The 19,111-nt window shown below is 40.7% G+C and overlaps 1 protein-coding gene across 1 annotated transcript in view; it reads left to right on the forward strand.

The window, feature by feature from the left end:
- Positions 1–19,111, forward strand: part of CREBBP (CREB binding protein) — a 131,392-nt gene that overhangs the window by 56,358 nt on the left and 55,923 nt on the right. Inside the window, exon 4 of the mRNA XM_014833097.3 lies at positions 18,085–18,325. Within this exon, the coding sequence (XP_014688583.2) occupies positions 18,085–18,325 (241 nt within the window). The remainder of the gene's footprint in view (positions 1–18,084; positions 18,326–19,111) is intronic.

Genomic DNA, 19,111 nt, shown 5'->3' on the forward strand with positions numbered 1-19,111 from the left:
TGGCACCTGAGCCAGTATCTATTACCTATCTTCTTTTCTTTTTTTCTTCTTCTTCTCCCCAAAGCCCCCCCTACATAGTTGTACATTCTAGTTGTACGTCCTTCTGGTTGTGCTGTGTGGTAACGCCGCCTCAGCATGGCTTGATGAGTGGTACCATGTCCACAGCCAGGATCTGAACCAGTGAAACCCTGGGCCGCTGAAGCAGAGCACGCGAGCTTAACCATGCAGCCACAGGGCCAGCCTACGCGCCCTGTGTTTTATCTTATTCTTGCAACACCCTCCTGAAAAACGTTATTACACATCCCATTTCACAGATGAGGAAGTTGAGGGTCTGAGGGATTTAGATTTATTCAAGACTTCCTGTGAGCAAAGCCTAGAACTCTTTTTTTGTTATGCCTGATGTCATGTTTTAGCAGCCTCAGTCTGCTGGGGGTGCTTCATCAGCCTGCGCTTACACCGCTTATTTGCAATTCCTCAAGCATGTTTTGTGGTCGTCCTTGAATTTTCTAAATTATATCTGGCCCCTTGGAATCTGTAGATTTTTGCACAGTGAGGGAAAGCAGTTACCAAAAATCTAAGTGTCTTTAATGAAAAAGAGAAAAATATGAAGCCTTGATCTTATTTACAGTTTTCGTCATGCTTTGAGGCATAATCTTTTGAAGCCCAACTAAATTTGGTGTGCCAAACAGTTCGGCTCAGGACTCTGATGTCCAGTCACCTGGTACCCTGGTTGAACTCTTCATGAAATGATTTAAGGCACTAGTCATTGGCCAAGGGGCTCTGCTTTTCTTTTCTCCTAGTTTCTAGAGGATCCCAACATCACTGGGCAGTGTTGAGAAAGGGAGAGGTTGTCACCATCACTTTAATTTGCCACGTTTGTTGAACACCTTCTCTGGGCCAAGGTATACCTAGAATGCAGGGTGAGTGATGTGGACCTCACGCCTCTTTCATGAAATTGGGGGGAGATAGTGATGGAAAGCAATTAGAAAACACAAACTGCCCGAGCAGGTCGAGTAGCATGCAGTGGTTGAGGTGGACACAGGGACCTTCTTAGATGGAGCCATCGGAGAAGGCCACACCAAGGAGGGAGGTTTGAGGGCAAGATTGGAAGGATGAGCAGAAGCTCTGGAGAGCCCAGAGCACTGGGAGAGCATTGGCTTATGTAGGAATTGGCAGAAGACCAGCAGGAAAAGGGACTCTTGAGTCAGGGAAAAGCAGTGTGCATGGATGTTAGGGGCTGAGCAGGAGCCAGCTCAGGGAGGACCTTGGGTGGCAGGAGGGCCATGGATGGCAGGGACCACTCCAATGGTCTAGGCTAGAGATGATGGCCTGAAGGTGGTTGATCACAGTGGGGACAGGAGACTAGACGAGGTTTGCTGCTACAGTGGATGCATGGGGTCACCATGTGAGGTGACTTGGTAGGTGGCAGAACCATTTACAGAGCTGGGGGAGGAAAAGACTTGGAGAGGGGTGAGGAACGGGTGATGAAGGGGAGAGTATCAGTAATCCACCTAGACGTGTTCGTTTCGAGATGCTTGTGAGATGTCCAGGTCAGGGTGTCCGGCAGGCGGGTGGGTGCACTAGTAGGATAGTCGCCGTCCATCTGAGAGCTGGTGGTAAACCTCCTGCAGTGAGGGCTGTGGAGTGAGTGAGATCACTTGGCAAGAGCCTGGGAAGAGAGATGAGGTAGAGGAGGAGCTGGCAAAGGGGACAACAAGAGAATGATGTCCCTGCAGCTGAGCAAGGAGGACATTTGAACAGGAGGAAATGGTGGCTGTGGAGATGGTGAGTAAGATGAGGGCAGAATTGCATCACAGGAATGTGCAGGTAAACCTGTGGGCTGGTCTTTTTTCTTTTAAGTTGAGCAGTTCTGGAGACCAAGTCACCATGCTCTGTTGTCACCCCAACGCATTCCCTGCTGTTATCCTCTGGGATGTGCTGCGGGAGCTCCCAAAGATTCAGAGCCCCCATTGCAGAGAGTTATTGTTATGGGCGTGTGTATTCTCAGTATAATAGTCAAAAGCAAATACAACATTTTTCTAAATTTCCAGATGTATCTCATTGCAGCTCTGTCTTTGGCCATTTTATTTGTAATTTCTTAACTTTCTACAGATTTTGGAGTTTGTTAGAAATTTCACTATAGTATTAGTTGTATTTCATGATTCTAAGATCCACCTTTTTTTTTCGCACTGCAACATCTCTGAAATTAGGATGTGTTTTAGAAGAATCAAATTTTAGATCTAATAAAATACAGTATATGTACTACTTTACTTATTCATAACTTGAAATGAGTGACATAATTTAAATATATATATTCACTGTGCAGTTTTCCAAGACGGCTTACATGGTTGTGAGAATTTTTAAATTATTTAAATTTTACTGACAGAGGAACAGGAGCAGGTTTTGGTGGAGGCAGAGACTGGGTCATCTTTCTGTGGACTGGGATTGAAGTCTGCATGGGCCATCTTGAAGGAGGGGTGTGCACGGAGTACATGGGCAGGGAGAGAAGTTGTTCCAGGGCAGTCCTCGTGACTCTGTCCTTCTCGCTTAAGCTTTGGATTGGCCTTTCTTCCATTTTCACCTGAAAAAGTCATAACACACAGAGTGAGGGAGCGTTTGCAGGAAGAAGGGCAACTCAGATGTCAGCTGAGACTGGATTTGTCAATTAGGTCATTGCTGACCTTCACGTCAGGTCTGGATTGTTTTTTGTTTTTTGTTTTTTGTTTTTTTTTTTTTTAAGATTTTATTTTTTCCTTTTTCTCCCCAAAGCCCCCCGGTACATAGTTGTGTATTCTTTGTTGTGGGTTCTTCTAGTTGTGGCATGTGGGACGCTGCCTCAGCGTGGTCTGATGAGCAGTGCCATGTCCGCGCCCAGGATTCGAACTAACGAAACACTGGGCCGCCTGCAGCGGAGCGCGCGAACTTAACCACTCGGCCACGGGGCCAGCCCCAGGTCTGGGATTGTTTTTAAAGGAGCGTTGTTTAGAAGTGGGACACATCTTGGGCTTATCTAATCTGAGAAAAGTTTGGTGACCAAAGAGGCCTCTCATCAGGTTCTCCCATGGTGTGTCCTGTGGGGGGCTCCCAGCTGTGGACTCCTGCAAGGGTTGTTTCTAATAGAAAGTTCATGTATGATTTTTTTTTTTTTTTTGAGAAAACTAAGAACTACATCTGGAGACTTCACCATTCTTAAAGTTGTGAGCAGTGCATTCATCAGGAGTGCTGCTTATTTGCAATTGCTCATGAGAGTAGTGTTAGGGTTTGTTTCGGTCATTGTCAGAGAATTTTGAAATGGAAGCTTTGAATAGGGCTCCCAGGCAGCGGCTGAGGCAGATCTCTAAATGGAAGGGAAGTATGGCTGGTTGAGAACTGTTCTTGCAGGGGAGGGTTGTAGAGTTGTCTTCTCTGTCCTAGAGTGACAGCCAGGACAGTGCTGTTGGCAGCCTGTGGGTGGTGGGCCATTGGCTGGGGCCCTTATAGGACTAGTTGTTTGTCTTTTTTTTTTTTAAGATTGGCCCTGAGCTAACATCTGTTGCCAATTTTTTTCCTTCTTCTCCTTCTCCCCAAAGCACCCCCCCCCGACAGTTGTACATTCTAGTTGTAGGTCCTTCTGGTTGTGCTATGTGGGACACCGCCTCAGCGTGGCCTGATGAGCAGTGCCATGCCCACGCCCAGGATCTGAACTGACGAAAACCTGGGCTGCCGAAGTGGAGTGCACGAACTTAACCACTTGGCAGCCGGGCTGGCCCCCTAGCTGTGTATCTTGGAGTTAGTTCTGTCCGCATCAGTCACTGGTTCCCCCCCAATCCCCGCTGTCCTCCTGGTTCAGAATATGTTAGAGGAAGGATGAGGAATCTGTTTTTCTGGTCACTGTTATTTGTGAAAATTCAGGTTTTTTCCTTCTCTGTTTTCCAGTGTATGCCACCTGATTCCCTCTAAGGCAATTCAGGATCATTGCCAAATAAATGGGTTTATCGTTCTTTCTAGTATACTGGCATGTGCAGTTTTAAACAAGCTCCCCCAGTGATAAAGTTTTTAAGAGCCAGTGTCCACTGCAGTGTCAGTGACCTAGTGCCCAGCTGTCCCACTATGGAGTGGGCTTACTTTGTTGGTCTTTGTGTCCACTTCAGTACTGCAGAAGGCTTCCCTATCCCCACCCTGCCTCAGTCTGTCTCTTTCTCTCATAATTTTCTGTCCCCTGTATCCAGTTTCTCCACTCAGGGATCAGGATTTGAACTGACTGAGCAGAGTTAAGCCGCATGAAACCAAGAGGTTCGCTGCAGAGATGTTCACGTTCCCATAGCATTGTACACTGGCTCCTTGTACTTCACAAGCGGGCATTTAAGATCACTGGTTGTCTGCTACTTCCTCCACCCCAGGACTAGTGAGAGCACTTCTGTCATTCTAACGGGAACGAGTTCATGTCAACTCTTCACCACCAGAGCAGTGTCTGTAGGAAATCACTCCGTGGCTATGAATTGTGCCTCAGTAATTGAATTGGAAAACATGGGAAAGGATTAGGAAGTGAGTGTTTGTCCATAATTGTTAGTAATCAGGGTGTTGGTGTATTTTTAGGAGTTTACATCTGTTACTCTTATCTTACTGCCTCCACCTGTATCTTGAGGATCTCTGAGAAAATTTGTATTAGTCTTTTAGTCTAAAATTCTTATTAGTAGCTGTATAAATCCTTTCTACTGTTTAAACTCATCCTCTTTTGTTTTGGTAATAAATATCAGCTGGGAAACATAGCCTTAGCAGAAAATATGATATGTTGCAAATATCAGGAAACTGTAAATTGAGAAAAATTAACAAAGTCGTTTGATATCAGGCATCACCATAGGTATTGCAAGTACTCAATCAAAGTCATTCAAGTTTCTTTCCATTATGGGTTTCCATTAACCAACAGTATCTTTTCTAGTATCTGATTGGTATAGCCCTTTCTTCCGTGAAACCGTCTAGGTGGAAGCGTCAGTTATCTCCAGAGACATTCCGCTCCTTCACTTCATTTAAAGTAGAGACCAGGTAGGAAGGTTCTTCATGTGTCAACAAGTTGTGCCATATACCTACTAACAACTAGCCACCGAAAACCAATGTGTCAGTCAAATGATTAATTTGCCAAGTTATCAAAAACTTACTGTAATAGGGGCCAGCCCCATGGCCGAGTGGTTAGGTTCATGCGCTCTGCTTCAACGGCCCAGGGTTTCGTCAGTTCGGATCCTCGGCACGGACATCGCACCACTCGTTGGGCCATGCTCAGGCAGCATCCCACATGCCACAACTAGAAGGACCCACAACTAAAATATACAACTATGTGCTTGGGGGATTTGGGGAGGGAAAAAAGAAAAAGAAAAAACTTACTGTAATAAATATTCTTGAAGAATATGTTTATATATATTGACGATATTCAAGAAGAATATTCCTTAAAGTTCTTAGTAAATTGGTAATTCTTGTGAACTGGTCATTCGGTGAATGGGCCTGATGCTGTTCAAGACCCTTTAACTCAGTTGAGACCTGCTGGTCTGGTCACCCTGTCACCTTGGTTGTATCTTTGAGGGTGTCCTTGTGCAGGTAACCACTCACCCCACCTTGGGAGACTGACTCCGCATTTTAGAAGGAGTGACCTTGGGGCAGGGGAGAGAATGGAGGGTCTGTCCACTTGTCTGTCCTGGCTTTCTTTGCCGTATGGCTCGCCCATTGAATTAGCCATTTGTTTTCTGCCGTAAAATCACAGTGTTTCTGATTTGGAAGATTACTTAGAAATCATGGACAGCATGCTCATTTTAAGTTGTTTTCGTATTGACTTTAAATCTTATATTGTAAGATAATCTTATTTTTTTTTAAAATCAATAAGCACCAAGGAAAAAGAAGAAAACATATGAAACATGATTCAGTCTATCTAAACAGTTATGTTCTGTTTCTTACCAGTTGATCTGTATCATCTCAAAGGTGATTATCACTTCTTCCCAGTTTGATAGCTGTGTGCATTTAATGAGCATTTTCTTTATTTTATGACGTCAAAGCTTTGTGTACCCAGCTGTTCTAGGGTCCTTCTGGGAGAATCAAAACAAGCAAATATTTCAGAGCAATCCACTGTCCCACCTGATGTTCACTTTGGTGTTATTTTCTGACTTCAAGTGGAGACTGGGGACAAGTAAAGTTTCCAGGTGGACCAAGGGAAGGATGTCAGAGGGGTGTGGGTCTAGACCCCATCGGTGATGTGGAAGGTTTGGACCAGGTTGATCTAAAGGGCCATCTCCCAGAATCCCTGCCCGGTGTGGATGTGGAGCAGTGGTTGTGTGGCGGGAAGAAGCACCTTCATCCTCCATTCTGTCTTGGTCAGTTTCTGCTTCTTACTGTTTGTACCACAGAGTCCTTTGCAGACATCATAACTTATGCTTGGACACTTAATGGAAAATAACTTATTTTTCTAGGAAGAATGCCAGGATAAACTTGAGTATACGTATTCCCTGTGCAAATCTGTGATTATATCCTTAGGCTAGAAATACAGGGCATGTAGAAAAATGCAGTTGGTGCTGATTACTCAAATCTATGTAACAATAACAATCCTAATAAAAATACGTTAGATTCCTTAAAAAATTAAGGAATACCAGAGTAAATATGGAAAGTTGGTCTTTTGATGGACAGAGGTGTGAAGGGTGGTTGACTTAAGATGACACGTTATACATGCAAAGAGCATGTGGCCAAATCTAGCGAAGACTGGAGTGGGGGCAGTGAGATGTACTCCCCGCAGCTGCTGGGTCCACGTACTTTGTGCTCACCTGCTGTTACTCATGGCTCAAAATGTTAACATGTCAGGAGAAGGGGGGCGGTCATGACTGACCCAGTGTGACTCCCACACCGTGCTAACCTCCTCTTTCCATGATTAGGAATGGCATGTGAGCTGATTCAAGTTCCAGAAATGCATATTGCATGTATTTTTAAGGCTTTTGATGGATACTGTTATACTGCCTTCCAACAAAAGCCACATGCCAGGTCACCAGTATTAAACGGTGCTCCCAAGGCCGGGGGTTATCTGTCCTTTGATAGGAGAAAATAGTGTCTCATTATATTGATTTTCATTTTTTTGATTACTGGTAAGAATTAAAGTGCGTGTGTTTAGAGACATATGCATTTCTTTTTTGAGTTTTTTTTTTTTTTAAGATTTTATTTTTTTCCTTTTTCTCCCCAAAGCCCCACCGGTACATAGTTATATTTTCTTTGTTGTGGGTCCTTCTAGTTGTGGCATGCGGGACGCTACCTCAGCGTGGTTTGATGAGCAGTGTCATGTCCGCGCCCAGGATTTGAACCAATGAAACACTGGGCCGCCTGCAGCGGAGCACGCGAACTTAACCACTCGGCCACAGGGCCAGCCCTTTTGAGTTGTTCAGTTCCTATCCTTTGCCAATTTTTCTGTCAGATTCACTTATAGCACTTTATAAAGTAAAGTTGTCAGTTATCTGTGGGCAGGGGTGAGATTATGTTTATAATTGCTTGAGTGTTTTAACAACAAGCATCTGGTCGGCAGAGAGGTTAAGGGTGGGGACTTTGCTGTGAGACCCCCAGCTTTACCACCACTCAAGTGCACCACCTGGGCAAGGTGCATCCCTCTGGGCCTCAATTACTTCTCCTGTAAGGCAGGCTGCCGTGAGTTAGTTCCTCCCTTGGAGATTGGGTCTCACATGAACTGCTGCTCATTGGGCACTAAACACAGAACCTGTCATGAAGGACTTGAGAAATAAAGACTGGCCAAGAGGAGGAGAAGAAATGATACCTGCATCATTATTTGCTTTGTCTTCTGTGTTTCAAATATTTTTTCCTAGTTTGTTGATTGCCTTTACGTTTGTTCCTAGTGGTTTTGGTCCTGGAGAGATTGTAAGTTTTCTGTGGTCTGGCCTCTCATGCTTCCCTTTATGGCATGGCCCATCCCTGCCTCAGAATCACCTGTGGGCCTTATTCTCTTAAATATTTCATTTTATTCTCACTGTGAAAATACATACACATTCATTTTGGGAAATCGGGAAAAAATATAAAGCACACCCTGTGGAACTTTGACAGATAAAAATGCTTCTGGCTCCACCCCAGATTTGTGAGTCATAGTCTCTGGGTGGGAGGCATGGGGAATCTGAATTGAGGAGGTTTTACTGGGGATTGGTTAGGAACCGTTGCTTTACTTTTTTTTTTTTGAGGAAGGCTGTTTACCCTTTGCATTACAAAATATTCATCTTAATTACCTTCTAGTATCTTTACAATTTTATTTTTTCTGTTTAATTCTTCATTGTTTTCTGCTGATTCTTCTGATTTTTTTTTCCCCCAAAGTAGAATGTTTTTTGGTTATAAAAATAGTGGATGCTTGTTGTAAAACATTCAGGCAGCTATTAAGATGATCCCACCCCTGCCCAGACATAACTGACTACCAGATAATCTTAACAGGGTTTTTCTAAGAACAGGTGCAAACATACAAAGTTAATAAGGAGAAACCGAATGACCTTTTGGTACTATTCTGTAGCTTTCTTTTTTACCTTAATATGTTATTGGCAACTTTTCATGAAAGCATAAAGCTCTGTTATTGTTGTTGTTATTATTATTATTAGCCTCAAACAACAAATGCTTTGTCACAGTTTTTTGTGGGTCAGGAATTTGGGCAGGGCTCGGCTGGGCTGTTCTTCTGCTTCACACGCCTGTGACTGGAGTCATTTGAGGTCTGCTTTATTTTTCATGGCTGCATATTATTTCATTAGATCTGAAGCCATAATTCACTTAATTAGTTGACCTTTGATAGACATTTAGGAGTTTATGGTTTTCTGTAATTTAATCAAGGTGCGCTGCTTGTCTTTGTGCACACATTTTAGCACCCTAGCCCGGTTACTTTAAGAAGTGGAACTATCAGATCAAAAGAAATGTGTTTTTCTTTTTGATACATGTTTCTTTCCAAAGTCACAATAAATTACGTTATCATCAAAGTATGTGAAAATTGCTGTTTCTCTACACCCTCATCAATACCAGTTATTATGTTTTTATCTTGGTCATATTGTTAGGTGGAAAATGCCTCTTTCTTTTAATTTCATTTCTTTGATGATTAGTGAGGTAGAACTTTTTTAAAAAACAGCTTTATTGAGATATAATTCATCTACCATACAAGTCCCCTCTTTAAAATGCACGATTCATATTTAGTGTATTGTGCAACCATCACCACAGTCAATTTTAGAATGTTTTCATCACCCCAAAAAGAAACCCTGTACCGTTAGCAGTATTCCCCATTTCACATGAGTCCCCAGCTGGAAGCAGCCTCCCATCTGTTTTCTGCCCCTATGGATTTACCTCTTCTGACATGTCGTAGAAATGGAATTACAATATGTGGTCTTTTGTGACTGGCTGTTTTGACTTAGCATAATGTTTTCAAAGTTCATCCATGTTGTAGCATGTATCACTACTTCCTTTTTATGATTGAAGAATATTCCATTTTGGATATATCACATTTTGTCCATCCGTTCATTAGTTGATGGACATTTGAGTTTTTCCTGCTTTTTGGCTATTAGGAATAATACTGCTGTGAACATTTGTGTACACACTTTGGTGTGAACATATGTTTTCAGTTCCCTTTGGTGTATACTTAGGAGTGGAATTGCTGGGTCATGTGGTAACTCTAAGTTTAACCTTTTGAGGGACTGCCAGACTGTTTTCTGAAGTGGCTGCACTATTTGGAATCTTGCCACCAGTAGTGTATAAGGATTCCAGCTTTTCGGCATGCTCATTAACACTTGTTACTGTCTGGTTTTTTGTTTTGTTTTGTTTTTTGATTTGTAACTATCCTGGTGGGTGTGAAATAGTATATGCTTGTGGTTCTGATTTTCATTTCCCTAATGGCTAAAGGTGTTGAGCATCTTTTCATGTGCTTATTACCCATTTGTATATCTTTGGGAAAATGTCTGTTTAGATCCTTTGCCCACTTTTAATTATATTATTTGTCTTTTTATCTGTGAGAGTTCTTTGTATGTTTTAGATACAAGTGCCCTGTCACATCCATGATTTTCAAATGTTTTCTCCCATTATTTGGATTGTCTTTCACTTTCTTGATAATGTCCTTTGAAGAGTAACAGTTGTTAATTTTAATGAGGTCCGATTTATCCTTTTTTTTTTTTTTTTTTGATGAGGAAGATTGGCCCTGAGCTAACATCTGTTGCCAATCTTCCTCTATTTTGTATGTGGGAAGCCACCACAGCATGGCTTGATGAGTGGTGTATAGAGCTGCACCTGGGATCCAAACCAGTGAGCCCCAGACCACCAAACTGGAGTATGCAAACTTAACCACTACGCCACCAGGCTTGCCCCAAATTTATCTTTTTCGTTATTGCTGTTTGTGCTTTTGGTGACATAATCCAAAGTCATGAAGATTTACTTCTAAGTTTTTTTAAGAGTTTATAGTTTTGGCTGTCATATTTAGGTCTTTGATTCATTTTGAGCTAATTTTGAGTATGACATAGAGAATGGGTCCACCTTCATTCTTTTGCTTATGTATATCCAGTTGTCCTGTCCTTTTCATTGCTGTTAGTTGAAAAGACTATTCTTCCCTCCATTGAGTTGTCTTGGCACCAATTTGTAGAACATTTTTAATATTTGTTGTTTATTTGTATTTCTTTTGTGTGGTAGCTGTACCCTTTTTTGCCCAACTTTTTAGTGCAGCAGTATCTTTTATTTTTAATTTTTTTCCCTAAGAGCTCTTTGTATAATAAGAAGTGCCACAACCTTTCTGGAAAACAACTTGGCAACATATATCAGGAGCATTGAGAATGGTCCTATCCTTACGCAGAAGAACTGGAAAATGTGCAATAAGATGGCACTATTAAGCCCTCATATGTCAGCAATCACTGTAAATGTAGATAGACTGAATTCTCCAATCAAAAGACACAGAATGGCAGGATGGATTAAAGAACAAGACCCAACAATATGCTGCCTCCAGGAAACACATCTCGGCTCTAAAGACAAACACAGGCTCAGAGTGAAGGGATGGAAGACGATACTCCAAGCTAATGGCAAACAAAATAAAGTAGGTGTTGCCATATTTATATCAGACAAAGTAAACTCTGAGATAAAACAGGTAAAGAGAGACATAGAGGGGCAGTGTATAATGATAAAAGAGACTCTCCATGAAGAAGACATCCACTTATAAACATGTATATACCCAACACAGGAGCACCAAAGTACATAAAGCAACTATTATCAAACCTAAAAGGAGATATTACCAACAACACAATAATAGTAGGGGACCTCAACACCCCACTTACCTCAGTGGATAGATCATCCGGACAAAAAGTCAACAACAACAAGATAGTGGAATTAAATGAAAAACTGGACCAGATGAACTTAATAGATACCTCAATGGATAGATCATCCGGACAAAAAGTCAACAACAACAAGATAGTGGAATTAAATGAAAAACTGGACCAGATGAACTTAATAGATACCTCAATGGATAGATCATCCGGACAAAAAGTCAACAACAACAAGATAGTGGAATTAAATGAAAAACTGGACCAGATGAACTTAATAGATATATATAGGGTACTCTGTCTAAAAACAGCTGAGTATACATTCTTCTCAAGTGCACATGGAACATTCTCAAGGATAGACTGTATATTGGGAAACAGGCAAACATCAATAAATTTACGAAGATTGAAATCATACCTACTATCTTCTCTAACCATAATGCTATGAAACTAGAAATCAACTACAAGAAAAAAGCAGGGAAAGGAACAAAAATGTGGAGACTGAGCGACGTGCTACTGAACAACCAGTGGGTCATTAAAGAAATAAAAGGAGAAATCAAAAAATACTTGGAGACAAATGAGAACGAAACGCACCATACCAACACATATGGGATACAGCAAAAGTGGTCCTAAGAATGCAGTTTATAGCAATACAGGCCCACATTAACAAACAAGAAAAAGCTCAAATAAACAATCTTAAACTATACCTAACAAAATTAGAAAAAGAAGAACAAACAAAGCCCAAACTCAGCAGAAGGAGGGAAATAATAAAAACTAGAGCAGAAATAAATGAAATTGAAACAGAAATACTGTAGAAAGGATCAATGAAACAAGGAGCTGGTTCTTGGAAAAGATAAACAAAAAAAAATATTGATATACCCTTAGCTGGACTCACTAAGGAAAAAAGAGAGAAGGCTCAAAAAAATAAAATTAGAAATGAAAGGGGAGAAATTACAACAGATACCACAGAAATAGAAAAGATTATAAGAGAATGTTATGAAAAACTATATGCCAACAAACTGACAGTCTAGAAGAAATGGATGAATTCTTAGACTCTTACAACCTCCCAAAACTGAATCAAGAAGAAATACAGAGTCTGAGTAGACCAATCACAAGTAAAGAGATTGAAACAGTAATCATAAACCTCCCCCAAAATAAAAGTTCAAGACCAGACAGCTTCTCAGGAGAAGTCTACCAAACCTTCAAAGAAGATTTATTACCTATTCTTCTCAAACTATTCCAAAAAGTGAGGAAGACAAATATTCCTAACACATTCTACAAGGCCAGCGTCACCCTGATACCAAAGTCAGATGAGGACAACACAAAGAAGGAAAATTACAGGCCAGTATCGCTGATGAACATAGATGCAAAAATCCTCAACAAAATATTGGCAAACTGAATACAGTAATACATTAAAAAGATCACACCATGATCAAGTGGGATTCATACCAGGGACACAGGGATGGTTCAACATCCACAAATCAGTCAACATGATACACCACATTGACAAAATGAGGAAGAAAAACCACGTGGTAATCTCCACAGATACAGAGAAAGCATTTGACAAGATCCAGCATCCATTCATGATAAAAACTCTCAATAAAATGGGTATAGAAGGAAAGTACCTCAACATGATAAAGGCCGCATATGACAAACCCACTGCCAACATCATACTCAATGGGGAAAAAGTGAATGCCATCCCTCTGAGGACAGGAACAAGACAAGCATGCCCACTGCCACCACTCTTATTCAACATAGTACTACAGGTTTTGGCCAGAGCAATTAGGCAAGAAAAAGCAATAAAAGGAATCCAAATAGGCACTGAAGAAGTGAAACTCTCACTGTTTGCAGATGACCTGATTTTATATATAGAAAACCCTAAAGAATCCATCAGAAAATTATTAGAAATAATCAACAACTACAGCAGAGTTGTAGGGTACAAAGTCAACTTACGAAAATCAGTAGCATTTCTATACTCTAATAACGAACTAACAGAACAAGAACTCAAGAACACAATCCCGTTTACAATTGCAACAAAAAGAATAAAGTATCTAGGAATAAGTTTAACCAAGGAGTTGAAAGACCTATACAAAGAAAACTGTAAGACATTACTGAAAGAAATCAATAATGACATAAAGAAATGGAAAGATATTCCATGCAATGATTGGAAGAATAAACATAGTTAAAATGTCCATACTGCCTAAAGCAATTTGCAGATTCAACGCAATCCCCATCAGAATCCCAGTGACATTCTTCACAGAAATAGAACAAGAATCTTAAAAGTCATATGGGGCAACAAAAGACCCCGAATAGCCAAAGCAATTGTGAGAAACAAGAACAAAGCTGGTGGTATTGCAGTCGCTGACTTCAAAATTTATTACAAAGCTATAGTAATCAAAACAGCATGGTACTGGAACAAGAACAGACACGCAGATCAATGGAACAGAATTGAAAGCTCAGAATAATCTTTGACAAAGGAGCCAAGAACATACAATGGAGAAAAGAAAGCCTCATCAATAAATGGTGCTGGGAAAACTGGACATCCACATGCAAAAGAATGAAAGTAGACCATTATCTTTCCCCGTGCACAAAAACAGACTCAAAATGGACCGAAGACTTGAAGGTAAGACCTGAAACCATAAAACTTCTGGAAGAAAATATAGGCAATACACTCTTTGACATCAGACTTAAAAGGATCTTTTCAAATACCATGTCCACTCAGACAAGGGAAACAAAAACAAATGAGACTTAATCAGACTAAAGAGCTTCTGGAAGGCAAAGGAAACTAAGATCAGAATGAAAAAACAACCCACCAACTCAGAGAAAATATTTGCAAATCATATATTTGAGAAGGGGTTAATCTCCATAATACATAAAGAACTCACACAAATGAACTACAAAAAACCAAACAACCCAGTCAAAAAGTGGGCAGAGGATATGAACAGACATTTTTCCAAAGAAGATGTACAGGTGGCCAATAGGCACAAGAAAAGATGCTCAACATCACTAATCATCAGGGAAATGCAAATCAAAACTACACTTAGATGTCATCTTACGCCCATTAGAATAGCTGTAATCACCAAGACAAAAAACAATAAATATTGGAGAGGCTGTGGAGAAAAGGGAACCCTCATCCCTTGCTGGTGGGAATGCAAACTGGTACAGCCACTGTAGAAAACAATATGGAGATTTCTCAAAAAATTAAAAATAGAAATACCGTATGACCCAGCTATCCCACTACTGGGTATTTACCCAAAGAACTTGAAGTCAACAGTTCAAAGAGACTTAGGCACCCCTGTGTTCACTGCAGCATTATTCACAATAGCCAAGACATGGGAGCAACCCAAGTGCCCACTGGCTGATGATTGGATATATACAATGGAATACTACTCAGCCATAATAAAGACAAAATTGTCCCATTTGCAACCACATGGATGGACCTTGCGGGCATAATGTTAAGCGAAATAAGCCAGACAGAGAAAGACAAACACCATATGATTTCACTCATGTGGAAGATAAGCAAACTTAGGGACAAAGAACAAATTAGTGGCTACTGGGGGAATCGGGGTGGAGGGTGGGCACAAGGGGTGAAGGGGCATACTGATATGTTGTATGACAAGTAATAACGACTGAAATTTCACTACGTTATAAGCTAATATGACCACAATAAAGAAAAAAAACAGGTCCTGTCTTTTGGCTCAGTATTTCTACTTCTCAGAGACAACCATTTTTCCCTCAGTTTTTCACTTTTTAAACTTTACTCTTATGTCTTTATGTTAAGTTTTTCTTATCCTCATTCTGAGAATACTACTTTTTTCTAATATTTTTATCCATTTTAATCTATTTTTTATTCACTTTAATTCGTCTAGAATTTATTTTTATATTTTAAGGTGCTATAGGGATCAAAGATTGCCACCACTACCCTCCAATTTGAAATACCACCTTTATGATGCACTAATTTCATGTGTACATGTGTCTTCTTCTGGATCTGTGTAAAGAAATCTATAGCTTTATAGTTTTGGTATCTAGCAAGATAGATTTCCTCCTTTATTCTTAACTGTTTTTCAGAATTTTCTTGGTTATTGCAAAAAACAAACAAAATTGCATAAAATTTATACATTACTTCGGGGGAAATTTACAACACGGCAGTTTTTCTTCTGTATGATTAAAGGGAGGTTCTTGTCTAAGCACTTTCATTCTATTCTCTGTGCCTGTCTGGACACAGTCTGGAGACTGAGTACAGAAATTGGTAGAGTCTGAAGGATGCTTCCTACATGGATTTCAGGCCCTTTCATCTCATTGAACACCAATCTGAGAGGAGGAGGAAATTAAACACTACCTGAGTTTGTAAGAATTTTGCACACTGGACTAGCCCTGTACAAGTATATGGAGTTATATGGGGAGGGCCAAGCATAGGGACGTGAGATAGACATGTTCTGTTCCATTTTGCTGTTGACTTGGCTTGACTCTCTGATTTGCTTTTGAGACACATGTAAACAATGTAGAGCTCATTCAGTGTCTACAGATAGACAAATAATAGACTAAGCTTTGAATGTGCCATGGAGTTTCCAGCTACGCTATTTCTGCATGTGAAAGTTTCAACATATGGTCTAGTTCCAAAGGTGCTACGAAGAACATCCCAAATGAGAAACAGTGTGTTAATTTTCAGTAACTTAAAAACAATCTGTTTATAATAATTGTAAGGTTAGAATTTTTACCTGATTATTGTGTGATTTTTTTTTTTGTACATAGCATTTCCGTATTTTAAGAAACAGCAGGGGGACAGCTGGCTTGGTCTCTTCAACAAGTCACTGTCATGAGAAAATAAAGGGGGATGGTGGCAGTAGGTGAAGAACCTTAAAAACAACAACCAAATGTAGGATGTGGGCCTTAATTGGGTCCTGATTTGTGCAAACCAGCTCTAAAAGATGGTTTTTGGGCAACTAGAGAAATTTGTATATAGACTAGGTATCAGCGAATGTTAAAGAATTATTGTTCATTTTGTTAGGTGTGATAATGGTGTTTGAAATTTTTGTATGTGAGAAAGAAAGAGACCTAAATAAGGGTCATCTTACATTTCTCACATTCTTCCGTATCTCCATTCCTACTGATTTCTGGTTGGACTTTCTAGTCCATAGGAATAAGCTGATTCAGGAGGAGACTTTTAACATTGATACTGAATGCTGCTGGGGGCATAGTCCAAGGCTGTTTGTTTATTGAGTCCAAGGCTTTATTTTAAATTGCAAGAAAAAGGGAGATACAGTGTATTACAGCAATGGAGGATTGGATAAATGAACAGCCATTTATTCATTACAAATCCTGCTGTGATACTGTCTAAGACAACTTATAGTATGGGACGGACCCTGGAGTAGATGCCAGGATATGGTAGAAGATTAGTGATTATGGTGCATACATGTGCATGTACATAGAAAAAATGACTGAAAGAAGAAAAACCTATCAACACTTTAATAGTAGACTCCTGGAAATTAAGATTTCAGCTGTTATTTCCGTAGTAGTTCTTTTGCTTTCCAGATTTTCTGCAGCATGCATATTTTACTTTTATAATCAGGGAAAAGTCAACGTAAGGAGACAAGGCTGTTTTCTCTTAGGAGTTAAGTCCTTCTCCAGTCAGGATGCTCTGCCTCTCGCTGAGAACTTTCCTTTTGCTTCCAGGAGTTGTGCTTGTGAGTGAAGCCATGCAGCTTTCCTGCACGCTTATTCTCTGAGTTCTCGTAAAGATGAAACCAAGACAGAAAACCCTTTAACTTTTTAAAAATGAGCTTTGGTTCATTAAGAAATATTTTTATCGTTTTCTCCTAAGTGCAAGGATACAGCTTTAATTCTTAATTTGAAGAGCCCGAGTGGTGGTGTACTTTAGAGGGGGCAGTGGGTGTGGTGAAATCAAGTGGGGAGTGTTCGAGTGTCAGAGTTTAGGGAAGATTAGAAGTCTTTGAACCATGGAGTACATTACTGCACATTAGGAACATTACATCTCTCTTATTTCATAAGTTTCTTTAGTGAGTTTTTCTGAAGAGTGTTGGTAGTTTGTAAAGAATAAGACTCCACAGGTCTCCTTTTCCATTTTCTTTGTAGTTAAGAGGTATTGTTGGTCTCACTTGTTATGTTTGAAAAGGTGAAAGCAAGTAAACTCTATTTCTGTATCTTTAGCGGATCATCAAATACTTTTTGAAAAAGTTGTTGTCAGATGTCCGACTGGAAATTTTAATGGGAGGGAAAGCATTTCATAAGCATTAACACTTGTGCTGGATGGTCGTGTTAAGGATGAGTGTCGTATTATTCTTTCAGGAGAGGTAATGAGTGCTGCAAGTGTTGTCCTGGTCACGAGATAGTGAAATCCAAAGGGTGGCTCCGATTCTCCTGCTCCATCAGATACTTTGCAGCCGGTTGTGGTTGATCAGGTCTCGGCAGTCTTTTTAGCCAATGTTTGGCCATTTGGGCCTACAAAAGCAGCAGGTTCATATGGCTCAACCCAATGTAATACACGGCTTTTCCTGCACTTGTATGTGTTGTAGAGTGTGTTGGATTTTGGTTACTGTAGTTAAGAATAAGGATCATTTTCTTGCTCCAAGATAATCATACATGAGTAGACTTTAATCAGCCTTGCTTCTGAGTTGGTTTATTTCTGTGCTTCTGGATCTTCCTTGAAGTCCCTGATAAATTAAAGATCCACAGCAGCTGTCTTCTCTCTGTGGCCGATATTATCCATCAGCTTTAGCATTAGTTTGAAAACTAATTAATGAACATGAATTGGAACTCTGAAAGCTTATTAAAATATTTTTATTAATTTGTTTTATTTTAGTCTCAGATGCAAACAGCAGTGGGAATAGTACCCACACAAGCAATTGCAACGGGCCCCACTGCAGATCCTGAAAAACGCAAACTGATACAGCAGCAGCTGGTTCTACTGCTTCACGCTCATAAGTGTCAGAGACGAGAACAAGCAAACGGAGAGGTTCGGGCCTGCTCTCTCCCACATTGTCGAACCATGAAGAATGTTTTGAATCACATGACACATTGTCAGGCTGGGAAAGCCTGTCAAGGTAAGTGCTGTTTTCTGAAATCCCAGTGGCAGAGCTTAGGATGAAATTGGTCTTTATTACTCTTAGGCAGATCTCTTGTTAATTAAGGTTTCCCAACCTACATGCCCACACTACAGCCAGTCAGATGCCACTGAGACGCTTACCTGCTGAGGAGAAAGGCAGTTTGGTTTTACAATATTCTGTGAACTTCTACTGGGTGAGGCTGTGCCCTGCATTAGTTCTTTTCTTCCTTACTCTGTCATGGAAGATATTTGTCACTTCTTGAGCACTGTCTTCATCCTAAGTGTATGGATCATGGTTTTCTTTTGGGCAACCTAGGACATGCAAATGCACACCCATACCCTTCTCTAAACCTAGAGCATCTGTCTTATTGTTTCATGTGTTCAGGCGGCCAGGAGCTCACTGTCTTGCTCCTCCCCACTTTCATCTTGAGGCTAATCAGGGTACCAGCAAAGTTGCCCTGGTGACTGTCCATGACATGGGGAGCTGTGCGCACCGTATCATCCCTGCCTCCTCCTTCCTCCCCCTTGAGGAAGGGGTGAATCAGGCGCGTCACGTGGTGAATCACCACCCTTCTCCCTCTTCTCTGGCGCACACCTCGATTCTACGGATGGAAGTGTTTCTTCTTCTAACACTTTCTTTCTACTTTCCTTTAATCTTTATCCTCTTTCCTTCTCTTCTTGCTTGTGCTTCTAAACCTTGGGGAGACTCTCTCCCTGATCTCCCCCTCTCCCTTTGTGACATTTGTGAGTCCCCAGCATAACCCTGCTCCTGATGGAGAAGCAG

Source organism: Equus asinus, chromosome 14 (genome assembly GCF_041296235.1).
Source record: "Equus asinus isolate D_3611 breed Donkey chromosome 14, EquAss-T2T_v2, whole genome shotgun sequence".
NCBI classification, from domain to species: domain Eukaryota; kingdom Metazoa; phylum Chordata; class Mammalia; order Perissodactyla; family Equidae; genus Equus; species Equus asinus.